The sequence below is a fragment of the Pelophylax lessonae genome (assembly GCF_965119305.1).
Source record: "Pelophylax lessonae genome assembly, chromosome: 1".
Classification (NCBI taxonomy): domain Eukaryota; kingdom Metazoa; phylum Chordata; class Amphibia; order Anura; family Ranidae; genus Pelophylax; species Pelophylax lessonae.
Genome location: NC_138768.1, coordinates 495,515,726 through 495,542,130, shown reverse-complemented (window position 1 = coordinate 495,542,130; position 26,405 = coordinate 495,515,726). Strand labels below are relative to the sequence as shown.

At 44.7% G+C, this 26,405-nt stretch overlaps 1 protein-coding gene across 1 annotated transcript in view; it reads left to right on the top strand.

The window, feature by feature from the left end:
* Positions 1–26,405, top strand: part of ADGRL3 (adhesion G protein-coupled receptor L3) — a 1,148,837-nt gene that overhangs the window by 271,896 nt on the left and 850,536 nt on the right. The window contains exon 4 of the mRNA XM_082254905.1: positions 22,729–22,838. Within this exon, the coding sequence (XP_082111031.1) occupies positions 22,729–22,838 (110 nt within the window). The remainder of the gene's footprint in view (positions 1–22,728; positions 22,839–26,405) is intronic.

The following is a 26,405-nucleotide window of genomic DNA, read 5'->3' as shown; positions in this document are numbered from 1 at the left end:
CGATACTCCGTCCTCTTCTGCGGCGGCGGGAAGGTGAGCGGCTTCTCCCTCTCGGCCTCTCCTCCTCTTCTGCGGCGGGCGGCGGGAACCGGCGGGAAGGTGAGCGGCGTCGGCTTCTCCTCTCCTCGAGACTCCTCTTCTGCAGCGGCGGGAAGGTGACCGGGCGGTGACGGTGAGTGACTGATGCACGCACCGGCACCGCCCCCAACGAGGTCGGCAGGGATGTCCTGAATCATGATTGGTCCACGCTGGAGTCTGGACCAATCATGATCCAGGACATCACAAAAGGGGAGTGTTGTAGCGCAGTGCTCTGCGCCCTGGTGACCCCCCGGAAGGCAGCCAATCCCCCCATAGACACCAATGAGTCCGGCGCCCTAGTGGGCTAAAAATTTATTTATTTTTTTAATCTTTTTTTTTTCTTTTTTTTTTGGGGGGGCGGCGCCCCTGCGCCCCCTATCGGCCGGCCGCCACTGGAGACTGCTCAGACTCGGAAGACCGAGAGCTTGTTTGTGCTGCCAGAAGGGACCAAAAAGGGGTTGGCAGCATCTAAGTCTACAATTTTGTGTTGGATTCGCCAGGTTATTACTTATGGTTTAGTAGGAAAGGTTCCACCTTTTCCTGTAAAGGCACACCAGGAGTAGGTGCCTCTTGGGCACATCGCCATCAAGCCTCTATGGCTCAGATTTGCAAGGCCGGGACCTGGTCATCGGTGCATATACTCTCTCATTTCTACAGAGTGGATGCTGGGACCCAGGAGGAGTCTGCTTTTGGCAGCAGTTTTCTGCAGGCGGCAGTGTAATCCTTCTTTTGGGGTCATATGGCGGTATTTTTTGTTGTCCCTCTCCCCTCAGAGACATTGCTTTGGGACATCCCATATGTTATGATTTATGGCTCTGTGTCCCGTGATGTATGAAAAGAAAAATTTATTTTTAATTCATACTTCCCTGTACAATCCATTTCTTGAAGCACATCACGGGACACAAAGGTCCCTCCCCTCTTCTATGGGGTCTTTTATTGCTTGCTACAAAACGGAGGTACTTCCTTTGTGGGAGGGGTTATATAGGGGACATCAATTCTGATTGGTTGCCAGTGCCCTTCACCTATAGGTAGCTATATAACCCATATGTTATGATTAATCGCTCTGTGTCCCGTGATGTACTTAAAGAAATGGATTTTACAGGTAAGTCTAAATTAAAAATCCATGTATTTTGTTGCTCTACTGTGTATTGTGGTTCACTGCAACACAGATGCATTGGTAAGGTGTGTTGAGGTGACATTAAGAATGAATGGCACCGTAGCGCACCAATGTGCATTGCTTTTCTAAATGGAATGTCAGTTACAGTTTTAGATAGAATGAGAAAACGTCAAAACCCCTGTCAGGTGTATTTTATGTGCCTGCTGGGAGACTCTCCTTCTCTATGTGTCCTGGTGAACATTGCCTCTGAAATGAGAATGGAAAGAAAATCTTCTAATGGAGACTCCTGTGACAACTGTCTAAGATGGGATTTGCCATCACTTTTCACTTCTTTCTCCATGTGTCACAAACCCCCCCCCCCCCAAAAAAAAAAAAAAAAAAGAAAAGAAAACTTGACAGGGATGTTATCCATTCTCTACTCTAACCCCTACTGAAAAAAAGGTTTGGGCTTTTGATATACTTAACTATAATCCATCTTTCAAACAAATTAGGATATATCCTTGTACATCATATACAAAAAAGTTTTTTAGCCTCTCCTGGTCTTATATGTCAGCGGTATCAAGATGTAATGTGGGAAAATGTGCACAAGCCTGTCGCATATTTACAACTACCTTGCTTTCAGCCTGCTCCTATAACAAGTCAGGGCTGCAAACTTGCACCATCAGTGGAAACCTGATCCCCCTGTCAGAACAAAATAGCACAGCGGGTAGATCGTTGTAGTACATTGGCTGCAAGTGCTGATCGAATGCCGATCGGCTGCTTTTTTTCCAGTATGGTATTTGACAGAAGCCAGTCATGAGAAGAGGAGCTGTGCACACAGGCTGAAAGTCGGCTGGTAATTGCCAAACCGGGGGTTTTCAACCAATTTTCCAGTCAGTGTGTACCTAGCTAAGGTCTGAGAGCCACAGCTCTAGAGTTTTAAGATTATACTCTTGATAAAATACCAAGACAATTCAACAATTGCCTACACTTGAACCACCTCCAGCCATTGAGGTTCAATAAAGTATGAAGTCTTTCATTCCTTTTGTTGTTTCTGTTTCCCTACTGCTTTTATTTCCAACTACTACCTATATGCAGTGGCCAATGTTTCAATTTTATGTACTTGTCGCTTTTCAATAAAATCAAACTAAAACAATAACATTGAAATCTGCTTTCAGGTCCTGCAGTACACATACTGTATGTAAATCTGTTTTCCTTCAGCATCTTTTCCAAACTGATAATTATACCCCACTTTATTTGCATCTTAAACTGTGAACATTTGCTTTATCTTTTTAGACTTCGTAGAGATCAGTGTGAATAATTTAAACTTGGCAACACTATATATTCAGTTAACCATGAAAAGTATAACCTATATTTCTCTTACGTCCTCCGACAGTCGCCGCCTCTTCATATTCGTCACATATGGGGTATTAGACTTTGCTCCGAAGGAGTAGCTAGGCAACAGAATATGTTAACATTAAAGCTTTTAACATATCCCACCCTCAAGGGGTGGTCCCCTCAGTCAATACCCTCCTACTTCCTGCAACCATATCTCAGTTTTCAATGTCTAGCTTGTCAGGAGTGGCTGGCTCTCTCTGTGCTGGGGCTTTGTGCCCCAGACTCTTTCTTCTTTTTTGATTTTTTGTTTGAGTTTTCTCTCTACCTTTACTTAGCTGTTCTTTTTGTCAGCATTAGTTAGTTCTTCGGATGAAGAGGATCATGCGGGCTGGGTCTCGGGCTGATCCCCCTGGTCGCAGGTCGTGGGTCAGTGGCTTCCCAGCCTGCCATCGAGCGTTCAGCCAGGTAACGCTCCTGGCACAGTGAACGACCCATCCCTGTTCGGTGCAGGGATGATTGGTGAGGTGGCTACCTCACTGGACGCTGTGCGGTTTCTTAACCCCCATTCTGTGCGTCTTGTATGCGACTCTCCCTGCCTCATGTGCAGCGGCTTGTTCGCCTGTGCGGGTCCCCCACGCCATTGTGAGGTAAGTGTATCTAATGTGGGGACCTGTCTGTCTGGGGGGGTGTCAGTCTGGGACTGTGTAACCTGCCTCTGTTCACACTGTCTGTCTCCCTATCACTCGGCTGCATGCTGTGGGCTGCAAGGGGGGGGGGAGCTGTGTGACACTATGTGTGTCAGCTTTGTCAGTGTGAGAAGCTGTGTGCTGTGGGGCATGTTTTGGGCATGTTTGGGCACTATACAGCGATCGCTGCGGCGATCTGACATGTTTTTTTATACATGGATGACATGTGTGCATTACTGTACTGTGGAGCGGCGGTTTCGGCGCCATTTTGCCTACACTCGCTCCGGCCGCATGTTCTACATGCATGGCGGCCATTTTCTTGTAGCCTCCCATAGGCTTTCATAGAGCGCCCTGGCAGCATCACTTCCTCTTCTCCAGGAACACCGATCTAGGCAGCAGCAGCGGCGAGGGTCTCCTCAGGTTATATCCTTCTTATCCATTGCCTGTGTCGGTTTTATTGTCCCTGTGGGGGTCTCATTGTGCTTGTGTGTGGTGCGGTGGGCTGCGCTCGCCGCGCTTGTTAAAGGGGCAGTTATCCCTTTATTATCCGGCATTTGTAATAGGGGCAATGGATTCTCAGGAGGGCAAATTTCCTACCGCCTTGGTGGAAAGCCAGGGGACCGCTGTTTCCCCCCCAGGGGGGGATTTAGCCACTATTGTGGCTGGCCTTGCTGCTCAGGTGCAGATGCTGGTGGCTGCTCAATCTACTAAAAGACCCAGAGTTTCTCTTTCCTCTGATTCTGAGGGTGAAGGTGATGGGGCTGTTATGGCGGGGGCCTCCTTATCGGGGTCCCGCTCCTCCCTGGATCTAGTGGGGTCCGAGGTGGAGGCTGAAGTTGAAGGGGTTGATAATTCTCCCCCTGGCTCGCCTGAAGAGCTTGCAATCATGGATGAATTGATTGCTTCCATAAAACAACGCTGCGTTTGCAGGATGAAGTGTGTCCCCCCGCTGCCTTGGCGGCTTATGGGACGCAGAGAAAACGCAGGACGCCGCAGGTTTTTCCCTGCAATGATGATTTTCAGCGCGCTGTTAAGGAACAATGGCGCAATCTGCGCAAACCCTTTGCTGTACCAAGTAGGTTCAAGCTGCGTTATCCTTTCTCGCCTTCCACTGATGAAAGGTGGTGTGTGCCACCCCCAGTGGATCACGCAATTGCAGTTTTAAACAAATCCACTGCGATTCCTGCAGAGGATTCCCCTGTGTTCCGTGATGCCACGGATAGGAGATTGGAGTCTCTTGCCCGTCATACTTATTCTGTTACGGGTTCTATGCTTAAGGCTCTGTTTGCCTCTCTCATGGCGGCCAAGGCGGTCGCAAGTTGGACGCAGATGCTTAGGCGCGTCCTAGTGGCCGATTCGGCCTCGCCGGCGACCCTGGATATGGTGGATCAAATCCACCAGGGTGTCATGTATCTGTGTGATGCGGACTTGGACCTAGTCCCGTTGGCTGCACGTGTGCACAGCGTGGCGGTGTTGTCTCGCCGCCTGGTTTGGTTGAAATGTTGGTCGGTGGACCAGTCTTCACGTAAGACCTTAGCCAATCTGCCTTATGATGGGTCTCGCCTTTTTGGGGAGTCCTTGGATGTGTTGATTAAGGTGATCACCGGAGGTAAGAGCACTCTCTTGCCCCATTTCCCCAAGGCTAAGGGGGCTTCTGGGAAGAAGCATGCTAATTTTCGGCCCCCTCAGGGGTCCTTTCGTGCCTTTCGGTCGCACTACAAGGGCAAACCGTTCAAAGGTCAAGGCTCTCAGAAGAAGCCCTGGTCTGGAAAACAGAAGTCCGGTCAATCCGGATCCGCAGCCCATAACAGTGCGGCCTGAAGGGGCGCCCTCACCCAGTTTTGGGGTGGGGGGACGCTTGCTCGGTTTTCTTCAGCCCTGGTTGGCCCGCGTGCGGGACAGATGGGTTCAGGAGATCGTTCGATCTGGTTACAAGATCGAGTTTCTCTCTCGGCCGGAGAGCAGATTTTTTCCCTCAAATCTTCAACTGTCTCCAGAGCGTTTACGGGACCTGCACCTGGCGGTGCGGGACCTGAGGGCTCAGGGAGTGGTAGTTCCGGTGCCTCATCGGGACAGATTTCGGGGGTTTTATTCCAATCTGTTCACCGTGCCCAGAAAGGAGGGCAAGGTTCGTCCAATTCTGGACTTGAAGGCTCTGAACCGCTCTGTGCGGGTTCGCAAGTTCCGCATGGAATCCCTGTGGTCGGTGGTGGCTGCCCTGGTTCCGGGGGAATTCATGGCCTCCATCGATTTGAAGGATGCGTATCTTCACATCCCCATTTTCGAGGGTCACCAGAGGTACCTTCGATTTGCCATTGCGTAGGATCACTACCAGTTCGTGGCGTTGCCTTTTGGTCTCGCCTCGGCTCCGCGGGTCTTCACCAAGGTGCTTGCACCGGTTCTGGCATTATTGAGGGCCCAGGGCATTTCTGTCCTGGGGTATCTGGACGACATTCTGGTTCGGTCTGCGACCAGCCAGGGTCTGGAGAAGGACCTGTCTGTCACGATGCAAACTCTGCAGGAGTTTGGTTGGACGATAAATTTTCCAAAGTCGACACTGAGTCCGTCGGTTCGTCTTCCCTACCTGGGAATGATTCTGGACTCGGTGCAGGCGAAGGTCTTCCTGCCGGAAGACAAACTCAGAACTCTTCAGGAGGAAGTCAGGTCCCTCAGGGACGTTCCGCACTCGTCTCTGCGGACGTGCATGAGATGTCTGGGATTGATGGTCTCGGCCTTCGAGGCGATTCCCTTCGCCCAGTTTCACACGCGGGGTCTCCAAGCGGAGATCCTGTCCAGGTGGGACGGGCGACCTCAATCTCTGGATCTTCAAATCTCGTTGAGTCATCGCACCAGAAGAGACCTTCTGTGGTGGCTCCAGTCCCCGATGGTGTCCGGGGGCAAGTCGTTTCGTCCTATCTCGTGGACGGTAATCACCACGGATGCCAGCCTGTCGGGCTGGGGTGGTGTTCTGGGCGTTCTGTCCCCCCAGGGGACTTGGTCGGAGGGGGAGTCCTCCCTTCCGATCAACATTCTGGAATTGCGTGCGATAAATCTCTGTCTTCATCGCTGGACGGACCGGCTGCAGGGCTGCCCGGTTCGGGTGCAGACGGACAATGCCACGGCGGTGGCCTACGTCAACCACCAAGGGGGCACCAGGAGTGCCCGAGCGGCTCGAGAAGTGGCCGACATTCTGTCTTGGGCCGAGACTCATGTCCCGGCGATAACGGCGGTTCACATTCCGGGGGTGGAGAACTGGCAGGCGGACTATCTGAGTCGCCAGACCCTGGATCAGGGGGAATGGTCCCTCCACCCGGCTGTCTTCCAGATGTTGTGCGCGAAGTGGGGTCTTCCAGATGTGGACCTGTTCGCGTCTCGTCTCAACAACAAGGTGAGAAGGTTCGTGGCAAGGACGTGCGACCCTCGGGCAGACGCGTCGGACGCGTTAGTGGCCCCGTGGCATCAGTACAGGCTGATGTACGCGTTTCCACCGATTCAGTTGCTGTCCAGGTTCCTTCGCAGGTTACACTCGGAACGCAGCACGGTGATTCTTGTGGCACCGGACTGGCCTCGCCGGTCCTGGTACGCAGACCTCGTGAATCTGGCGGTCGACGCCCCGTGGCGTCTGCCTCTTCGAGGCGATCTCCTGTCTCAAGGACCAATATACCATCCTGCTTTACAGTCGCTGGCTTTGACGGCCTGGCTGTTGAGACCGAGGTCCTGAAGGAGAAGGGTCTCTCCCCAGAGGTCGTTCATACCTTGATCAACGCGAGGAAGTCTTCCTCGGGGAAGGTTTATTACCGTACTTGGAAGGCCTATTTTGCCTGGTGTGAGTCCAGGGGGTTTTCACCCCGCACGTACTCGGTTTCCCGAGTGCTGTCCTTCCTTCAAACGGGTGTCGATCAGCGTTTGGCGCTGGCTACGATAAAGGGTCAGGTGTCTGCGCTGGCCGTTCTGTTTCAACGTCCCGTGGCTTCCAACTCCTTGGTTGGCACTTTTGTTCAGGGAGTGCGGCATCTGGTTCCTCCTAGGAGGGATCCTCTGCCCCCTTGGGACTTGAATCTCGTTCTATCTGTGTTACAACGTGCTCCTTTTGAACAGATCAGGGAGATCTCGTTGTCTATGTTGTCCAAAAAGGTCGCCTTTTTGGTTGCGATCACTTCGACTCGCAGAGTGTCGGAGCTGGCGGCTTTGTCCTGCAAGTCTCCGTATCTGGTTGTTCATTTGGATAAGGTGGTCTTGCGACCTAATCCTTCTTTTCTTCCGAAGCGAGTTTCGGAATTCCATCTTAATGAGGATATTGTCTTGCCTTCGCTGTGCGCGAAGCCTAAACATCCAAAGGAGGTGAGATTACATTCTTTGGATGTTGTTCGGGCAATAAGGGTTTACCTTAAATCGACTGAGTCTTTTCGAAAGACGGACTCCTTGTTTGTTCTTCCAGAGGGTCCTCGGAAGGGCATGGCGGCGTCTGCCTCTACCATCGCCAAATGGATCAGGCAGACCATTGAACAGGCCTATGCTTTGCAGGGGAAGGTTCCCCCTGTGCCTGTGAAGGCGCACTCTACTAGATCTCTGAGTACGTCTTGGGCCTGTCGTCATGGGGCTTCTGTAGCCCAGGTGTGTAAGGCGGCGACCTGGTCGACCGTGCATACTTTCACAAAATTCTACAAAGTAGATGTTCAGGCATCGGCGGATGCTTCCTTTGGCCGCAAGGTTCTTAGTGCGGCAATTCCCTAGGGTCCCTTGTTGGGGACCTCTGGCTGTTGGGATAAGTTTTTTATCCCCTGGTTATTTGTCTTTTCCTGGGTTGTTGCTCCTGTTGAGCACTTGTTTTTCCTGTAGCCCAGCTGGTTTCCTTCCTTTGGTAAGGTTCCTTTCTTTGATGCGGAGACTGCGTTGCCTTTCGGCGCGGATGCGTTTCCCACCCCTCATGTTTGCACTGCTTTGGGACGTCCCCATATGTGACGAATATGAAGAGGCGGCGACTGTCGGAGGACGTAAGAGAAAACGGAATTTTTGTAAAATCTTACCTGTAAAATTCCTTTCTCTGAGTCCTCCGACAGTCGCCGCCCCCGCCCCTCTTTTGGGGTTTGGTTGTATACTCTACTGCTATTCCACTGAAACTGAGATATGGTTGCAGGAAGTAGGAGGGTATTGACTGAGGGGACCACCCCTTGAGGGTGGGATATGTTAAAAGCTTTAATGTTAACATATTCTGTTGCCTAGCTACTCCTTCGGAGCAAAGTCTAATACCCCATATGTGACGAATATGAAGAGGCGGCGACTGTCGGAGGACTCAGAGAAAGGAATTTTACAGGTAAGATTTTACAAAAATTCAGTTTTTTACCTTGCTTCTGAAAAATGTAAAAATTCTTTCAGAAATGTATTAAGTTCATACCAATATTTTAACCCAGGTCCTAAATATGTGCTTGTGTATTTAGAAAGTGGGATTGCAAAATTTTTAAAAGGGTGAAATATGAAACACCTAGTGTAGAATGCTTCCATGCAGGAGATAACAAAGGGCAAAGATAAATTCAAGATTCTCTTTCTAAATATGAGGTGCAACAGAATAATATCGGTGGCAACAACTCAGTATACGGAAGTATTATCATATAAAGTGACAAGTGCATATAGATGTTATTAAACCATGTGACACTATATGAATCTTAGATAAATACCAAAAATAAAACGGATATTGATAAATATATTAATAGTGCCAATCTAAAAGTGCATATCAGAAAAAGTGCTCAAGTGCATATAGAATCCCCCAACTATACCACACTCCGTGGTATTGAGGTGAAATAAAGTGCCAAATAAATATATAATGCAACAGATATGTTCACAAAAGTCCAATATAAGCTAAATGTCTCTATGCCACATGCAGTGACTAAATGCAAGGTGTAAAATTCCAAAATAAATAATAGGTGACGACACTCTGATGATGGCTGTAAGGAGTGACCCCGTGCTGGACAGTGAGGTGCTGGGTGATCCTTCTGGTAAAAAAACTCACTCACCAGAAACACCCACCCCACACAGGGGTATAAGGCGGGTGTGTAAAAGTATCCAGCGACCAGAGACTCTCTGTATCTCCCCCTACTCCTGGATAAGGGCGTCCTGGAAGTGGTCTAGGAAATCCTATATGGAAGTATCCCTTGGGGTAGTGGTGGGTCCTACTGAGCTCCTATAAGCAGGTAGTGGTCCCGGATGTCCGCAGGATATCACTCATAATAGTGTACCAGGGAATAATGATAGACAAGGCACATAGTGTAATACCGTCTGGACAATTTAATAAAGCAATAGTAGAGAGGTACTCACATAGCAGGAGAAAATACAGGCATGTAATCGTAAGACTGGAGCGCGATGCGGTCCAAGCCTCGATCTCGATCGTGAGAAACCGGAAGTGACGCGACGCGCTGTACGCGTTTCGTAATAGATACGTCTTCAGCAGCGTCGGTTCACTGTTCACTCACGGACACTGTTTTTACACCAGATGAACTTTTTGTTTTAGATCTTAGTCTTAAATACGCTCCAAATAAAGAGGTTGATCCTTTCAAAGTTTTTATTAATCTACACAAATTTTTAAGAAAACTTAATATAAAAAAAAACATTTTAGCTTGAAAGGTTCCACCCAACCCTTAGATGACCCCAATTTTAAACACTCAGGCCTGAGAAATAATTCTCTTTTTAACCCTCAAGTATCTGGCGGCGAATGCATTGGAGCATTCAAGAAAATGGTGGAAGCCGATTTACGTAAAATTAAGACCAATCAGAAAAAATATAATTATATCCAACATACCATCAGACAACTAGAGAAAAAGAAAAACATAGTCATTAGGCCTGCGGACAAGGGTGGTGGTCTAGTCATTCTGAAGAAAACAGATTATGAAGCCGAAATGTGCAACCTCCTGCAAGTACCAGATACCTACAAAAAACTAAAAAGCAATCCTACTAAATTGTACAAGAAGAAACTCAGAGATTATATAAAAAAAGGTAAAGAAATTGGCATATTAAACAAAAAAGAAGCTCAATACTTATTGCCCGAATCCAGTAAGACACCAGTGGTATATTATTTACCCAAAATCCATAAGGATGCCCAGAAACCTCCTGGTAGGCCAATCGTGAGTGGCGTAGATTCACTACTTTCCCGATTAGGCGAGTATATAGATAACTACCTCCAATCTGTAGTTAAGAAGGGCAAATCGTATCTAAAAGATAGTTCTGAGCTTAATAAGGCTCTTAAATCTATACCAATCTCAGATCAATGTTTTTTAGCAACTATAGATGCGAACTCGTTATATACGAGCATTAGTCAGTCTGATGGACTGATAGCAGTGAACAAGGCACTACAAGAACATAGTAAATTAAAACATACACAAATAGAATATATCATGGAAGGCCTTGAATTAGCGATGTCTCATAATTTCTTTTGGTACAATCGCGATTATTATTTACAAACCAAGAGAGTGGCCATGGGAGCCAAATATGCGCCGAGCGTCGCAAATCTTTTTATGGACATGCTTGAGGAAAACTCTGTCTATGGCCAACATGTTCCAGAACTGATTTTTTATAGACGATACATTGATGACATCGTGATAATTTGGAATGGCACTGAAGACACTTTACGAGAATTCTTCTCCACACTTAACAATAATCCCTATGGGATAAAATTTATGGGAAATTGGAGCCAAGAGCAAATTAATTATCTGGATTTACAAATTTTTAAGGATAAACGGGTTTTAAAAAGTAAAACTTCAGATAGAAGTTTATCTAAACTATTACCGAACAAACCCACGTTCATATATAGAAGGGCGCCCTCTCTCCGGAACCAACTGGTTCATAATGTGGTTGACCCCCCTAAGCCAGTCAAAATGTTTAATGATCTTAAAGGATTCATCAGATGTAACAGATGTCTGGCATGCAAGACTAATAGACGACAACCCAAAAAAACACTAAAATTTAAATCCAGAGCAAATGGAGATGAATTCAGTATCAATAAGTTAATCACCTGCCATACCGACCATGTAACATATCTTATTGAGTGCCCTTGTCGGCTGCAATATGTGGGTAGGACAACTAGGCCACTATATGTTAGAATAAGGGAACACATTAAAAATATACGCAAAGGTTTTCCCAAACATAGTTTATCCAGACATTTCGCAGAGAAACACAATAAGGATCCCAGTGGCCTTACCTTTTGCGGGATTGACTCCATATCCGCACACTGGTGAGGAGAAAATAAAAAGATAAAAATCTCCAAAAACGAGACGTCTTGGATATATAGATTGAATACATTACAGCCCAAAGGTCTCAACTTAGAAATTGATCTTAATTATTTTATTTCCAATTTTTAAAAAAGTTTTGCCTATCTCTGAGTCTTATAGTCTTTTACAGTTTTTTATCTTTTTTATAGATCATACAACCTACATAATATTAATTTTATCTATAATATATTTATATATACATCATTTTTACAGTTTTTAGTGGTAACATTGAATTATAATTAATTACCAATGCTTTTTAGATAGCATAGATACATATGTGCAATCTAAATGTCATTTATGCACATATTTTAATACATTGATTATTGATTTTAATATTTTAAATACCATATCATATTTTTAATTCCTTGTTCCATTTAATGATCTCCATTTACACATTTTGCCTACATTCAAATATGTTTTTAATATATATTTTTATCATATTTAAATACCTTGTTATTATCAAATATCTTGTCCTATTTAACATATTCAATTACCTTGTCATTATAAAATACCTTGCCCATTACCATCCAAAGAATTCAGGACATTTTATGTAATATACTTTGCGATATACTTATATGTACACCTCACATGTACTTCTATCACACGCCACTAGATGGCCTCTTTACCCTCTCTTTTTATTAATCTCTACATATATATACTGTAAGGATTAGCTCGGTGGCGGGTGTGGATGACCCCTTGGGGGGTGCGTTTTCACAAGAAGATAGCCGATAAGTGCTTGCAAACAACAGTTTGGTTTATTAATGCATTTTCTTCACCAGACTGCAAGCGTCAAAAACAGCAAAATAAAAGACAAAATAAATCCTTGCCTCTGTGGGGGCGGCTACCTTCTCACACTGGAACCTACCTAAGAGTCTGTCCCCAACCTACTGTTGGGCAGACTTTGCTGATCCTACAGCAGACCATCAATAGTTCATTTATAATCTCTTCACACAGCAAACAGTTCATTTAACATGTCCCTTTTCCTCTTCATATGGAACATGTCCCTTTGTTTTCTCTCCACATAGAAAAACAGTCCATGTCCTCACCTTTGAGAAGTCTTCAGTCTTACTTGATTTCCCCTTCACACAGGAAATGTCCATTGGTTTCTTTTCACCTAGAAACGATCCAAGACCTCACTTCGAGTAGTCTTCACACTTGTTTACCCTCCTTAGCGCACATCACTTCAGGGGGTCTTCTCCCATGCTCACCAGCTTGTCGGGAGGCACTCATCTGTCTGTCCTCCTCTCCCAGCCCACACGGCGACAGGAGGCAGCAGTCCTTCTCCCAGGCTTCCTCAGCGTCGGGAGGCACACATCTGTCTGTCCTCCTCTCCCAGCCCACACGGCGACAGGAGGCAGCAATCCATAGACTTCCTCTGGACAAATTATAGAGGCCTTCATTTCCTCATTCCGAACAGCTGAAGGCCTTTCAACTTCTTTACACCTTCCTGCTGCCTTTGGCAGCCGACACCCTATAGTAATTGGTGAACTTTCCAATCCAGGTGGAAATGTATCTCCTGCCTGTGACTACATTCCCAGATTTACCTGACTTCCTGTCACAATACATATATATTTTTTAATGTATTTTATTTTTTGTTGCTTCTTTTTTTCGATTAAACTTTATATACAATGTACAATGTGTTATTTAAAATATTTGAGTGGTACATCCACATCTAAGAGATTCTATTTGTATGTTTCCCTCCCGGACTATTTACATGCAATGCGCTGGGAACTAATGGGTCCATTATACCCAATCCAAAATCCAGGTCCGATATACAGATTTATACTTGGTGGACTGATATAACGCACTGTAAATGTTGTACATATATTTGTTTAGTTGAATACGCTGTTCCGAGTATTCCATGCTTACAGTATGAAACACTGCCATTTTGGTGTAGTCCGTGATGTGGAGTTCACTTCCGGATTATGCAATATCTTGCTGACCTGTTGATGAATGGTTGCCTAGCTACCGCATGCATTTATAAGGGACCATATCGTAAGTGAACCGACGCTGCTGAAGACGTATCTATTACGAAACGCGTACAGCGTGTCGCGTCACTTCCGGTTTCTCACGATCGAGATCGAGGCTTGGACCGCATCGCGCTCCAGTCTTACGATTACATTAAATTTTCCAGACGGTATTACACTATGTGCCTTGTCTATCATTATTCCCTGGTACACTATTATTAGTGATATCCTGCGGACATCCGGGACCACTACCTGCTTATAGGAGCTCAGTAGGACTCACCACTACCCCAAGGGATACTTCCATATAGGATTTCCTAGACCACTTCCAGGACGCCCTTATCCAGGAGTAGGGGGAGATACCGAGAGTCTCTGGTCGCTGGATACTTTTACACACCCGCCTTATACCCCTGTGTGGGGTGGGTGTTTCTGGTGAGTGAGTTTTTTTACCAGAAGGATCACCCAGCACCTCACTGTCCAGCACGGGGTCACTCCTTACAGCCATCATCAGAGTGTCGTCACCTATTATTTATTTTGGAATTTTACACCTTGCATTTAGTCACTGCATGTGGCATAGAGACATTTAGCTTATATTGGACTTTTGTGAACATGTCTGTTGCATTATATATTTAGTTGGCACTTTATTTCACCTCAATACCACGGTGTGTGGTATAGTTGGGGGATTCTATATGCACTTGAGCACTTTTTCTGATATGCACTTTTAGATTGGCACTATTAATATATTTATCAATATCCGTTTTATTTTTGGTATTTATCTAAGATTCATATAGTGTCACATGGTTTAATAACATCTATATGCACTTGTCACTTTATATGATAATACTTCCGTATACTGAGTTTTTACCACTGATAATATTCTGTTGCACCTCATATTTAGCACTTTCTAAATTTTAGGCAGCGCCACCACCCTACTTTCCTTATTCCATATTTATAGTCTTCGGACTATTATCTAGGGAGGCTGCAGCCTATATTTCACATTTTATATCTTTTTTTTATATATACATTATTTACATCATATTTTACACTATTTTTACACATTTCCTATTTGCACATATCCTCCTTTTGCCTCTTATCCGGATAGACCATTAGCGCGGAGCTTTATACCTTTCAAGTTTCTCTTTCGTTCATTGACATAACCAGAAGGTATACTCCCACTTCCTGCTCTAGGATCTCAGTTTTTTTCTGCCTAGTCAGGAGTAAGGACCTAGCTCCTTGCTGGGATCTCTGGTCCTGGCATTTTTTCCTTTTAAACTGAATTTTTTTCTTCTTTTATTATTTTCGGTTCCTGTGAGAACTACAATCAATTTGGTTCATGTGAGAACTACAATCAACTGCCAGACTGGGCAACGCACTGGATATCCTAGATCCTTACGGTCTTCCCAGTTTGGCCAGTGAGCGTGCAAAGGCCTCAGCTCCACGCTAGGTTGGCCGCGACATAGTCCCACCGGACAGGGACTGGCCTGCGAGTGAAACACGTGACGCATACGACCTGGTCGCGGCCTGAGTTGCAGCGTACCTCTAGCCCGCAACACCCCCCCTCGATATGCTGAACATTTCCTCTGGAGGTGTGTCATCAGTTGGGGAATTCCCGAGCTAGGCCTGTTGGCCTCTCGTCTCAACAGGTAGGTGCTTGGATTTGTGGCATGGTCTTGGATCCTCTGGCCAATGCCACAGATGTACTAGTGGCTCCTTTGGTTCCAGTGTCGTCTGATATACGTCTTTCCTCTTCTAGAACTTCTGCCAAGACTCCTGCATGGGCTCGAGGCAGAGGGTATAACGGCCAACCTAGTGGCTCCAGACTGGCTTCGCTGGTCTTGGTATGCAGATCTGATACGGTTGGTCGCCGATGCTCCTTGGAGACTTCCTCTTAGAGGAGATCTGTTGGCTCAAGGGCCAATCTTTCATCTTGCTCTACAGTTGCTGGCTTTAACGGCTTAGGCTGTCGGAAGCCAGGTGCTGAGGGCTAGGGGCTTGTCTAAATCTGTGAATCCCACGCTGCTGTAAGCTTGTAAATCTACGTCTAGGTAGATTTACCATTGCGTTTGAATAGCATATGTTGCGGATGTGAATCTCTTGGGGTTCACCTCTGCTTCTTTTGGGTGACTCAGAGTTTGGCTTTCCTCCAACGAGGTGTGGAGCAGCGTCTGGCCTCGGGTACCACAGAGGGCCAGGTTTGGCCTTGGCGGTTATCTTTCATCATCCTCAGCTATGAGGAAAGACTACAAGCATTGAACTTATTCTCTCTGGAGAAGAGACGCTTGAGAGGGGATATGATATCAATGTAAAAATATTGTACTGGTGACCCGAGCATAAGAAACAAACTTTTCAGAGAAAGGGAATACAATAAGACACATGGCCATTCACTAAAACTAGAGGAAAAACGGTTTAACCTTAAAACATGTAGGGGGTTCTTTACTGTCAGAGCAGTTGGGATGTAGAATTCTCTTCCACAAGCAGTGGTATCAGCGGGGAGCATCGATAGTTTCAAAAAACTATTAGACAGGCACCTTAACCACTTCTTACCCGCCCCCGTCGAATGACGGCGGAGCGGGGCATCCATTGTTCTGAGACGCCGTCATATGACAGCGCACCAGAACTGCCTCTCTCGTGCGCCTGCGGGGGCGCGCGGAGTGGCCATCGTGGTCGCGCCGTGTTGCTAGGACACGGCGCGACCCCAATCTTGGTAAAGAGTCAATAACATGACATGACAATGACATGACTCTTTACCCATGTGATCAGCTGTGTCCAATCACAGCCGGTCACATGTAAATGAGGAAGTGCCGTTATTCGGTTCCTCCTCCTCACAGGGGAGACAAACACAGGTAATCAGAGCACTGATCATCAGTGCCCTGATTACAGAAAATTAAAATAAAGTGCCAATCTGTGCCCACCATCCGTGCCCACAATCAGTGCCCATAGTGCTTTTAGTCAGTGTCCATCAGTGCTTGCTCATCTAGGCACTGATGGGCACTGATTGTGGGCACTGATGGTACTGCCCATCAGTGTCCATCAGTGCCGCCCGTCAGTGCTCATTAGTGCCACCCGTCACTGCCGCCCATCAGTGCCCATCAGTGCCGCCCACCAGTGCCACCTCTCAGTGCCCATAAGTACCACCTCATCAGTGCAGCCTATCAGCGCACATCAGTGAAGGAGAAAAATTATTTTTTTTCTAAATTTACTCACAGAAAATAAGAAAAACTTTTTTTTTTTTTTCAAAATTTTCTTTCTTTTTTAGTAAGAAATAAAAAAAAAACAGGGTGATTAAATACCACCAAAAGAAAGCTCTATTTGTGTGGAAAAAATGATACAAATTTCATATGGGTACAGTGTAGCATGACCACGCAATTGTCATTCAAAGTGCGACAGCGCTGAAAGCTGAAAATTGGCCTGGACAGGAAGGGGGTGAAAGTGCACTGTATTAAAGTGGTTAAAGACCACAACATACAGGGGTATACAATGTAGGGTTAACATCAAACACACACACACACACACACAGACACATCATAGGTTGAACTGGATGGACTGGTGTCTTTTTTCAACCTCCCTAACTATGTAACAATAATACCCAACAAACCAGGGATCTCCAAATTTTCTAAAGAAAGGGAAAGACTTGAGGGGGGCCAGACTTTGCACAGTGGGAGTAAAAACACTGCCCTATCTTTGGTTTTAGGGTGAGAAATAGTTGGTGTCAGTGGATGGAATAGTGCCTCATTTTAGCTGTCAGTGGAAGGAACTATGCCCCATTGTTGGTGTCAGTGGCAGGATTAATGCCTCAAGGTCCGGATTAGGTAAAGCGAAGGGCCTGCTGTCTGGAAACCTCAGCATTATACCATACAAATAAATACCTGCACCCTACACCATAGAAATGACAACATTGTCAAAACTAGACCTACTGTATGTCTGGGCAGGTGATGACTACAAATACAACCATATATATCTTCCATATATAAATCCTATTATCAAGGCGAACTCCCTAACAAGGAAGCTAAGTTCATACATATAGTAAATAAGCAATAAGTCAATGGTATCTCTAAAATTTCGCATTGCTAAGTAGCTGTGATTGCTCTCCATGCAATCTGGCCAATTGCATGAAGGTAAACCAGTTTATAAAGCTATACAGAAATTACAGGCTATTAGAAATAAACTTTCAATACTGCCAAAATGCAATGCCAAATATAGGCAAGCTGTAGTAATAAAAAGGTAGTTAGCCGAGAGAATATGGAGAAGGGTCAGCCAGATGATTAAGTGAGCAAGATTTATAGCTGGATTGTATGTTTATTAATCCTAGATTTCCATGGAAAGACTTAATGCAGCCAATCGCTAACACTTGTTTGCAGATATCTCCTTAACTTAGCAAGCTGCTCATCCAATTTGCTCTCACAGTGGAGCCATATGTTAAAGTGTAACTCCACTTTTGTTGAGAAAAAACATTCGCCTCTGGGTGATCTATGTACATTGCAAGGATTAAAACAACCTTTGTTGTAGATTTCTACCTTTTTTTTCTGAATAAATCCCTGTTTGTTCCTCTGTGCTGGGTGGGTCTAATGGAAGTGGTTTCATAATTATCTGTCAGCTGTGGCACCTGCAGAGCACTAATGAGGAAATCTGCTGGGCCTGCATCCCTTTAGATGTGTTCCTATTGCGAGTACCTCACCAAAAATGAAATTTTTGTTGCAGGGGATGCCAGAAATCTGACTTGTATCTTAGGCAGACTTCTGGGAAAATTGGTGAGCCAATTACACAAGCAGGAAATTATGTTTCTGCGGCATGTTCAGTACACTTTTTGTGTTCAGAACAACTCTAGTTAGCCATGTTGCATTGCATGTTCAGAAAATTACAGCAGCTGCAGATTGAAAAGGAAAGGTCATTTTTAATAACATTCAATTACAATCTGACTTGTGTCGCAATTGTATACGCTATAATATTTTTTCTTTATGTGCTGATTTTTTTCCCCACGAAAGTGGAGTTACCCTTTAAATGCAGCTACAGTATCTCACAGAAGTGAGTACACCCCTCACATTTTTGTAAATATTTTATTATATATTTTCATGTGACAACACTAAAGAAATGACACTTTGCTACAATGTAAAGTAGTGAGTAAACAGCTTGTATAACAGTGTAAATTTGCTGTCCCCTCAAAAATACCTCAACACACAGCTATTAATGTCTAGACCACTGGCAACAAAAGAGAGTACACCCCTAAGTTAAAATGTCCAAATTGGGCCCAAAGTGTCAATATGTTCTGTGGCCACCATTATTTTCCAGGACTGCTTTAACCCTCTTGGTCATGGAGTTCACTAGAGCTTCACAGGTTGCTACTGGAGTCCTCTTCCACTCCTCCATGACGACATCACGAAGCTGGTGGGTGTTAAAGACCTTGAACCCCTCCATCTTCCGTTTGAGGATGCCCCACAGATGCTCAATAGGGTTTAGGTCTGGAGACATGCTTGGCCAGTCCATCAACCTTACCCACAGCTACTTTTGCAAGGCATTAGTCATCTTGGAGGTGTGTTTGGGGTCGTTATCATGTTGGAATACTGCCCTGCGGCCCAGTCTCTGAAGAGAGGGGATCATGCTCTGCTTCAGTATGTCACAATACATGTTGGCAATCATGGTTCCCTCAATGAACTGTAGCTCCCCAGTGCCGGCAGCACTCATGCAGCCCCAGACCATGACACTCCCACCACCATGCTTGACCCACTTGTCTTTGTACTCCTCACCTGGTTGTCGCTACACATGCTTGACACCATCTGAACCAAATAAGTTTATCTTGGTCTCATCAGGCCACAGGAAATGGTTCCAGTAATCTTGTCTTCTGCAAACTGTTTGCAGGCTTTCTTGTGCATCATCTTTAGAAGAGACTTCCTTCTGGGACGACAGCCATGCAGACCAATTTGATGCAGTGTGCAGCGTATGGACTGAGCAATGACAGGCTGACCCCCCACCCCTTCAACCTCTGCTGCAATGCTGGCAGCATTCATATGTCTATTTCCCAAAGACAACCTCTTGATTTGACGCTGAGCTTGTGCACTCAACTTCTTTGGTCGACCATGGCGAGGCCTGTTCTGAGTGGAACCTGTCCTGTTAAACCGCTGTATGGTCTTGGTCACCGTGCTGCAGCTCAGTTTCAGGGTCTTGGCAATCTTCTTATAGCCTAGGCCATCTTTATGTAGAGCAACAATTCTTTTTTTTTTTAGACCCTTTAGAGAGTTCTTTGCCATGAGGTGCCATGTTGAACTTCCAGTGACCAGTATGAGAGAGTGAGAGCAAAAACACCAAATTTAACACATCGGCTCCCTATTCACACCTGAGACCTTGTAACATTAAGGAGTCACATGACACCGGGGAGGGGAAATAGCTAATTGGGCTCTAGCTAATTGGGCCCAATAATTTGGACAATTTCACTTAGGGGTGTACTCACTTTTGTTGCCAGTGATTTAGACATTAATGGCTGTGTGTTGAGTTATTTTGAGGGGACAGAAAATTTACACTGTTATACAAGCTGTACACTCACTACTTTACATTGTAAAAAAGTGTAATTTCTTCAGTGTTATCACATGAAAAGATATAATAAAATATTTACAAAAATGTAATGGGATGTACTCCCCTTATGTGAGATACTGTAGTTTATATTATCCAGGTAACAGTTAACTTGTTGATAACAGTTAAATTGTAGCTAGACCCAGGGTATAGATGTATTGTGAGCAAACAGGGCTTATGAGTGTGGCGCCAACCCCGGAGCAGCCGCTAGAATACTCTCCTGCCTTAACTCTTCAGCCAGGCACACAGTATTTTACACAGCACACACTTAGGCTAGTTTCCTGAATAATCAGTCTAGGGGTTTTGGTTGCTCTTGATGTTTTATTGAGAACCTGGATAGGGAAGGGAATGTAGTGAGATACTCCAGATCCAACTAATTTTAGGGAGGACAACTTCTTCAACTTTACTGTTGAATTAAATTGAAGCAACATGCACTCTTGAGTAAGTCCTGAGAAGGATAGATTATTGTTCTTCAGGAGACTAGCTATATCCCCTTTCTGCTGTACCCAGTAGCTGATTTTCCTAGCACAGAGGGGAGGTCTACAAAACAAAAAGTCCTTTCATCCTTTGTCTGAACTCACGTGAGCCGCATCCCGATCCTCTCAGGCATGTCTCCCCTCAGTCAGCTCTTAAGAAAACAAGGGTCAGCGCCCCAGCTTCCAGGCCTCCAGCCTGAGGCCGCATGGCAGCAGGTGCTGAGAATGGCAAGGCACCCCCGCCTCAACTGGACTCTCCAGGCAAAGACCACTTCCTGTGTCTCTTCACTGCCTGTAATTGGCTGGGATGACATTCATCATATTCATGTTATTGATCTGCATGAGTCCACCCAGCAATTTCCAAAACTGCCTTGATACAGATGAATCAATGCAAATACAGAAAAGCTTGTTAAACACAAACGACATGTCCTGACACTAAGAGCTCATTGATCTAAGTAAGCCTGACCGATAGCAGACCATACTATTTCCAGCATGCGGATTGGAATTTTAAGCAGAGTAGCAAGGTACTGAAATAGCAAACAATGGGGGCCTACAGTCCCCTTGTAGCTCCTTGTAACTCATCCATTGGCTTCAGGACTTTTCGTCCTCTGTCCTAGCTCAACCCTCTTTACATCAAGCGTGCACATGCATACTTGGGCTCTGTGACTTTGTTAAATCATCCAGCAGTTGTAGGAGTCATGCTACCATCCAGACGTGATGATGTCATAGCATTATCTCAACGTGTTTTGCCCACCCAGTGATCGGGAGCTTCATCAGGTACTGATGACAAAAAAGAAACTTTCTTGGATGTGGGGAGGTTTATAGGGTGGACTTCAGAGGTCCTTTATGCCATAGAGTGGAGATGAACTGGCAGGGGAGGGCGGAGGCGCAGCTGTTAGTTGTTCTTGAGCGAGTAGGGGTGGTGTCAGTGGCTAGAATCTGGGCCATCCTAGGAGGATTATGTGTCTTGTTTATCTTAAAAAATACTTGTGGAGGCTGGTAAATGGGGTTTTGGAGGAGTCTAACTGCTTTTGTACCTGTGTTCCCCCATGTTGTGTGAGAGTGAGCTACATTGGTTTTGGTTCAATCCAGTCCTTGCAGGTGGTGTAAATAAAGTTAGCTTTTGAGTCGAGGTAAAGCGCATCTTTACACTGCATCACAGGATTCGTACCCCCTGTTAACAAATTATTAGTAATATTGTGTATAAGTTGCTGTTCTACCCCCAGAAAATTATTGCTCAAAAATGGAAATGACAGCATCTGCCAATATAAATAGAATAGAAAGAACTCCATATACAGTATATAGTAATTATGTACACAGCATATAACAGCAGTGGATATTCAATTAACTTTTAATGTATATAGCAAAAATGTAAGACATGCTAACATCAAATAGACAGGGAGTGATTCAGTTGTGAAAGTTGCAATTTACTGTATTTATGGTAAATCATAACATACATATTAGACCACATTCACATTGATCCGACTTGTCAGGCGACTTGTCAGCCTGACAAGTCGCGGTCCGTCACGCTCCCATTGTGTAGTACAGGAGCCGTTCTAATAGGAGCGACACAAGTCGCTCCGACTTAGAAAAAGGGTCCTGTACTACTTCGGGGCGACCTGGAGGCGACTTGCATAGACATTCATTTTATGAAGTCTGTGCAAGTCACGCCAAAGTCGCGCTGCACGCGACTTCACAGGTAGCCCCCTAAGTCGGAGCGACCTAGTGTGAACCGGCACTTAGTGTGACTTTTACAATTTTTCTGTTTTTAGTTATTTCTATCTTTTTTTTTTTTTGAAACTACATGCACACAACATGGAACATCTCGGCCTATCATTATACATAGGTAGTCATTTCACATTTTACACCACAATTCCTGAGCCCAGTATGTGTTTCCACATACACATTTACATGTGTTTTTAATGCGTTCCAGGGCGTTTATATGTGCTCTTACACACGTTCTGGTGCAAAACAATGCATGCTGCTGTACCACTGGACCTGAATGCAGTGGTGTGAACTAAGGTGATAAGAAAAAAAATGAATTTACTGTGTTTGTGTTCACGATTTCAAAAAAATGCACCCAAAAGCAGCTGGTGTGAACAAGCCCTAAGAAAGTCCCAATGTAAAATAGTTTTTGATTTCCAATATACAAACCATGTATTGATGTGGAAATTTCTATATTTCTTTGTTTCTGCTTAAATGGGGCAATGTGATACACTGTACAATGTGATGAAGAATTGAAATAAATAAAATAAATATTTTGTATTTCAGATGCAATAATCGGACGCAGTGTGCTGTTGTAGCTGGACCAGATGTATTTCCTGACCCATGCCCGGGGACTTACAAATATTTAGAAGTCCAGTATGAATGTGTTCCGTACAGTATGTATAGTTTTTAATTTTGAATTTTAACCCAATAGTAGTGATTTCGTCTATAATTGTTATGGTTTAGGCTCGGTTCACACTGGGGTGGCACGACTCTGTACTACTTCGGGGGCGACTTGTGCATTCCCATGCTCCACGACTTCGGAGCGACTTGCATGGACTTCACATAATGGAAGTCTATGCAAGTCGCTCCGATGTCGCCCCGAAGTAGTACAGGACCCTTTTTCTAAGTCGGAGCGACTTGTGTCGTTCCTATTATAACGGGTCCTGTAGCAGTCAATGGACCGCGAGGGAGCGCGACTTGTCAGGCTGACAAATCGCCTGACAAGTCGCGCTGGTGTGAATGGAGTCTTAGATGCACAGTCCGCTTTCTATATAAACATAGCTTGACACTGTGATACAAGTAAATAGAAAACAAGTTTGTAAGGCTTGTGTATCTTCTCAGGTTGTCTCTCCTCCTTATTCAGAAACCCTATTTAAGGTTTTAATTCAAGCCTTCAATTAATCAATGTAATGAGCATTATGAAATAAAGTGTTCCAGTCTTTTTCAGCTGCTAATAGGTTTGACTGGGATTAAATCATGAACTTAACTGAGTGATTTGCTTGCACATTTGGGTCCATTCCTTCTAGGGGGAAAAACCGACTAACCAGAAATTAGCTTCACAGCTGGAGCTAGGCAGTGGCTATGGAGGAGTCAAAGATTACTGTAAGTAGTGTTAGGGAAGCAAGGCACCTATTGGCACCAGACAGAGGGCATATCTATTGTGTCCATCCAAACATCAACGGTGAGAACCCTTCAGAGGTCCAAGGTACAGAATCTAAGAATCTGCCTTTCTTCACCAGAGCTCCTAAAGGTTGAGATGGGTTTGGCTGCTAGTGACACCCAGGTTGTGGCCATCTGACTCACCTAAGCAGACATCTACTAGGAACTAAAAGTAAATATGCAGAGAAGAGTCATTGCAGTGCTGATACTCTGGGATCACGAGTCTGCAGCAGGATGCAGACTGTGGAACACAAGGATCACTGGAACAGGCTCGATAATGCAGGCAGAAGGTACCGGTTGGAGTGCAGAGAGATAACAAGGCTTGATGCAAGCTGGAGTACAGGAGGAGATGTAGATGGTGCTGGAGAAAGCTGGAGTCACAGAGAAAAAGTTAGGAGGCACCATGATTCACAAGAGAGCTCACTGCTGTGTGCATGTGTTGCTTAATCCCCAAGCAACCTGCATCTTTGCGTTACTTTACTGACAATTGCGCAGCTGTATCCAAATAAAATGTATGTCATTTTTCCCCCACAAATAGAGCTTTTGGTGGTATTTGATCCCCACTGCGTATTTTATATTTTGTGCTATTACCAAAAAAAAGGCAGACAATTTAAAAAAAAAAAATAATAATAATTTTTTTTACTTTCTGCTATAAAACACATAAAAAAATGTAAAATAATCTAATTTCTTCATGAATTTAGGCCAATATGTATTCTGCTACATGTTTTTGGTAACAAAATCCTGATAAGCATACAGTATCTCACAAAAGTGAGTACGCCCGACACATTTTTGTAAATATTTTGTAAATATTTTATTATATCTTTTCATGTGACAACTCTGAAGAAATTACACTTTGCTACAATGTAAAGTAGTGAGTGTACAGCTTGTATAACAGTGTACATTTGCTGTCCCCTCAAAATAACTCAACACACATTAATGTCTAAACCGCTGGCAACAAAAGTGAGTAGACCCCTTAATGAAAATGTCCAAATTGGGCCCAATTAGCCATTTTCCCTCCCCAGTGTAATGTGACTCGTTAGTGTTACAAGGTCTCAGGTGTAAACAGGAAGTAGGTGTGTTAAATTTGATGTTATCGCTCTCACTCTCTCATACCGGTCACTGAAAGTTCAACATGGCACCTCATGGCAAAGAAGTCTCTGGGGATCTAAAAAAAAGAATTGTTACTCTTCATAAAGATAGGCCTAGGCTATACGAAGATTGTCAATACCCTGAAACTGAGCTGCAACACGGTGGCCAAGACCATGCAGCGGTTTAACAGAACAGGTTTTACTCAGAAAAGGCCTCGCCATGGTCGACCAAAGAAGTTGAGTGCATGTGCATGTGCTCAGTGTCATATCCAGAGGTTGTCTTTGGGAAATAGACGCATGAATGTTGCCAACATTGCTGCAGAGGTTGAAAGGTGGGGGGTCAGCCTGTCAGTGCTCAGACCATACGCCGCACACTGCATCAAATTGGTCTGCATGGCTGTCGTCCCAGAAGGAAGCCTTTTCTAAAGATGATGCACAAGAAAACCCACACACAAACAGTTTGCTGAAGACAAGCAGACTAGGGACATGGGTTACTGCAACCATGTCCTGTGGTCTGATGAGACCAAGATAAACCTATGTGGTTCAGATGGCGTCAAGCGTGTGTGGTGGCAACCAAGTGAGGTGTACAAAGACAAATGTGTCTTGTCTACAGTCAAGCATGGTGGTGGGAGTGTTATCGTCTGGAGCTGCATGAGTGCTGCCGGGACTGGGGAGCTACAGTTCATTGAGGGAACCATGAATGCCAACGTATACTGTGACATACTGAAGCAGAGCATGATTCCCTCCCTTCGGAGACTGGGCCGCAGGGCAGTATTACAACATAACAACCCCAAACACACCTCCAAGATGACCACTGCCTTGCAAAAGAAGCTGAGGGTAAAGGGCATGGACTGGCCAAGCATGTCTCCAGACCTAAACCCTATTGAGCATCTGTGGGGCATCTTCAAATGGAAGGTGGAGGAGCACAAGGTCTCTAACATCCACCAGCTCCGTGATGCTGTCATGGAGGAATGAAAGAGGACCCCAGAGGCAACCTGTGAAGCTCTGGTCAACTCCATGCCCAAGAGGGTTAAGGCAATGCTGGAAAATAATAGTGCCAAACAAAATATTGACACTTTGGGCCCAATTTAAACATTTTCACTTAGGGGTGTACTCACTTTAGTTGCCAGAGGTTTAGACATTAATGGCTGTGTGTTGAGTTTTTTTGAGGGGACAGCAAATTTACACAGTTTTACAAGCTGTACACTCACTACTTTGCATTGTAGCAAAGTATCATTTATTCAGTGTTGTCAGAAGAAAAGATATACTGTATTTTCTGGCGTATAAGACTACTTTTGAACCTCAAAAAAATCGCCCAAAAATGGGGGGTCGTCTTATACGCCGAGTGTAATATCTCCAAGGTAACCTAAGTATAAGTATTACTGGTAGATGAAAATTAGGGGGGTCGTCTTATACGCCCAGTCGTCTTATACGCCGGAAAATATGGTAATAAAAAAAATATTTACAAAAATGTGAGCGGTGTACTCACTTTTGTGAGATACTATATATATATATATATATATATATATATATATACATATATATATATATATATATACATATATATATATATATATATATATATATATATATATATATATATATATATATATATATATAAATAATTACATATTCTTTGTTTTCCTCTATTAGTTGAACTAGATGGACTTTGTGTCTTTTTTCAGCCAGACTAACTATGTAACTATGTATTAT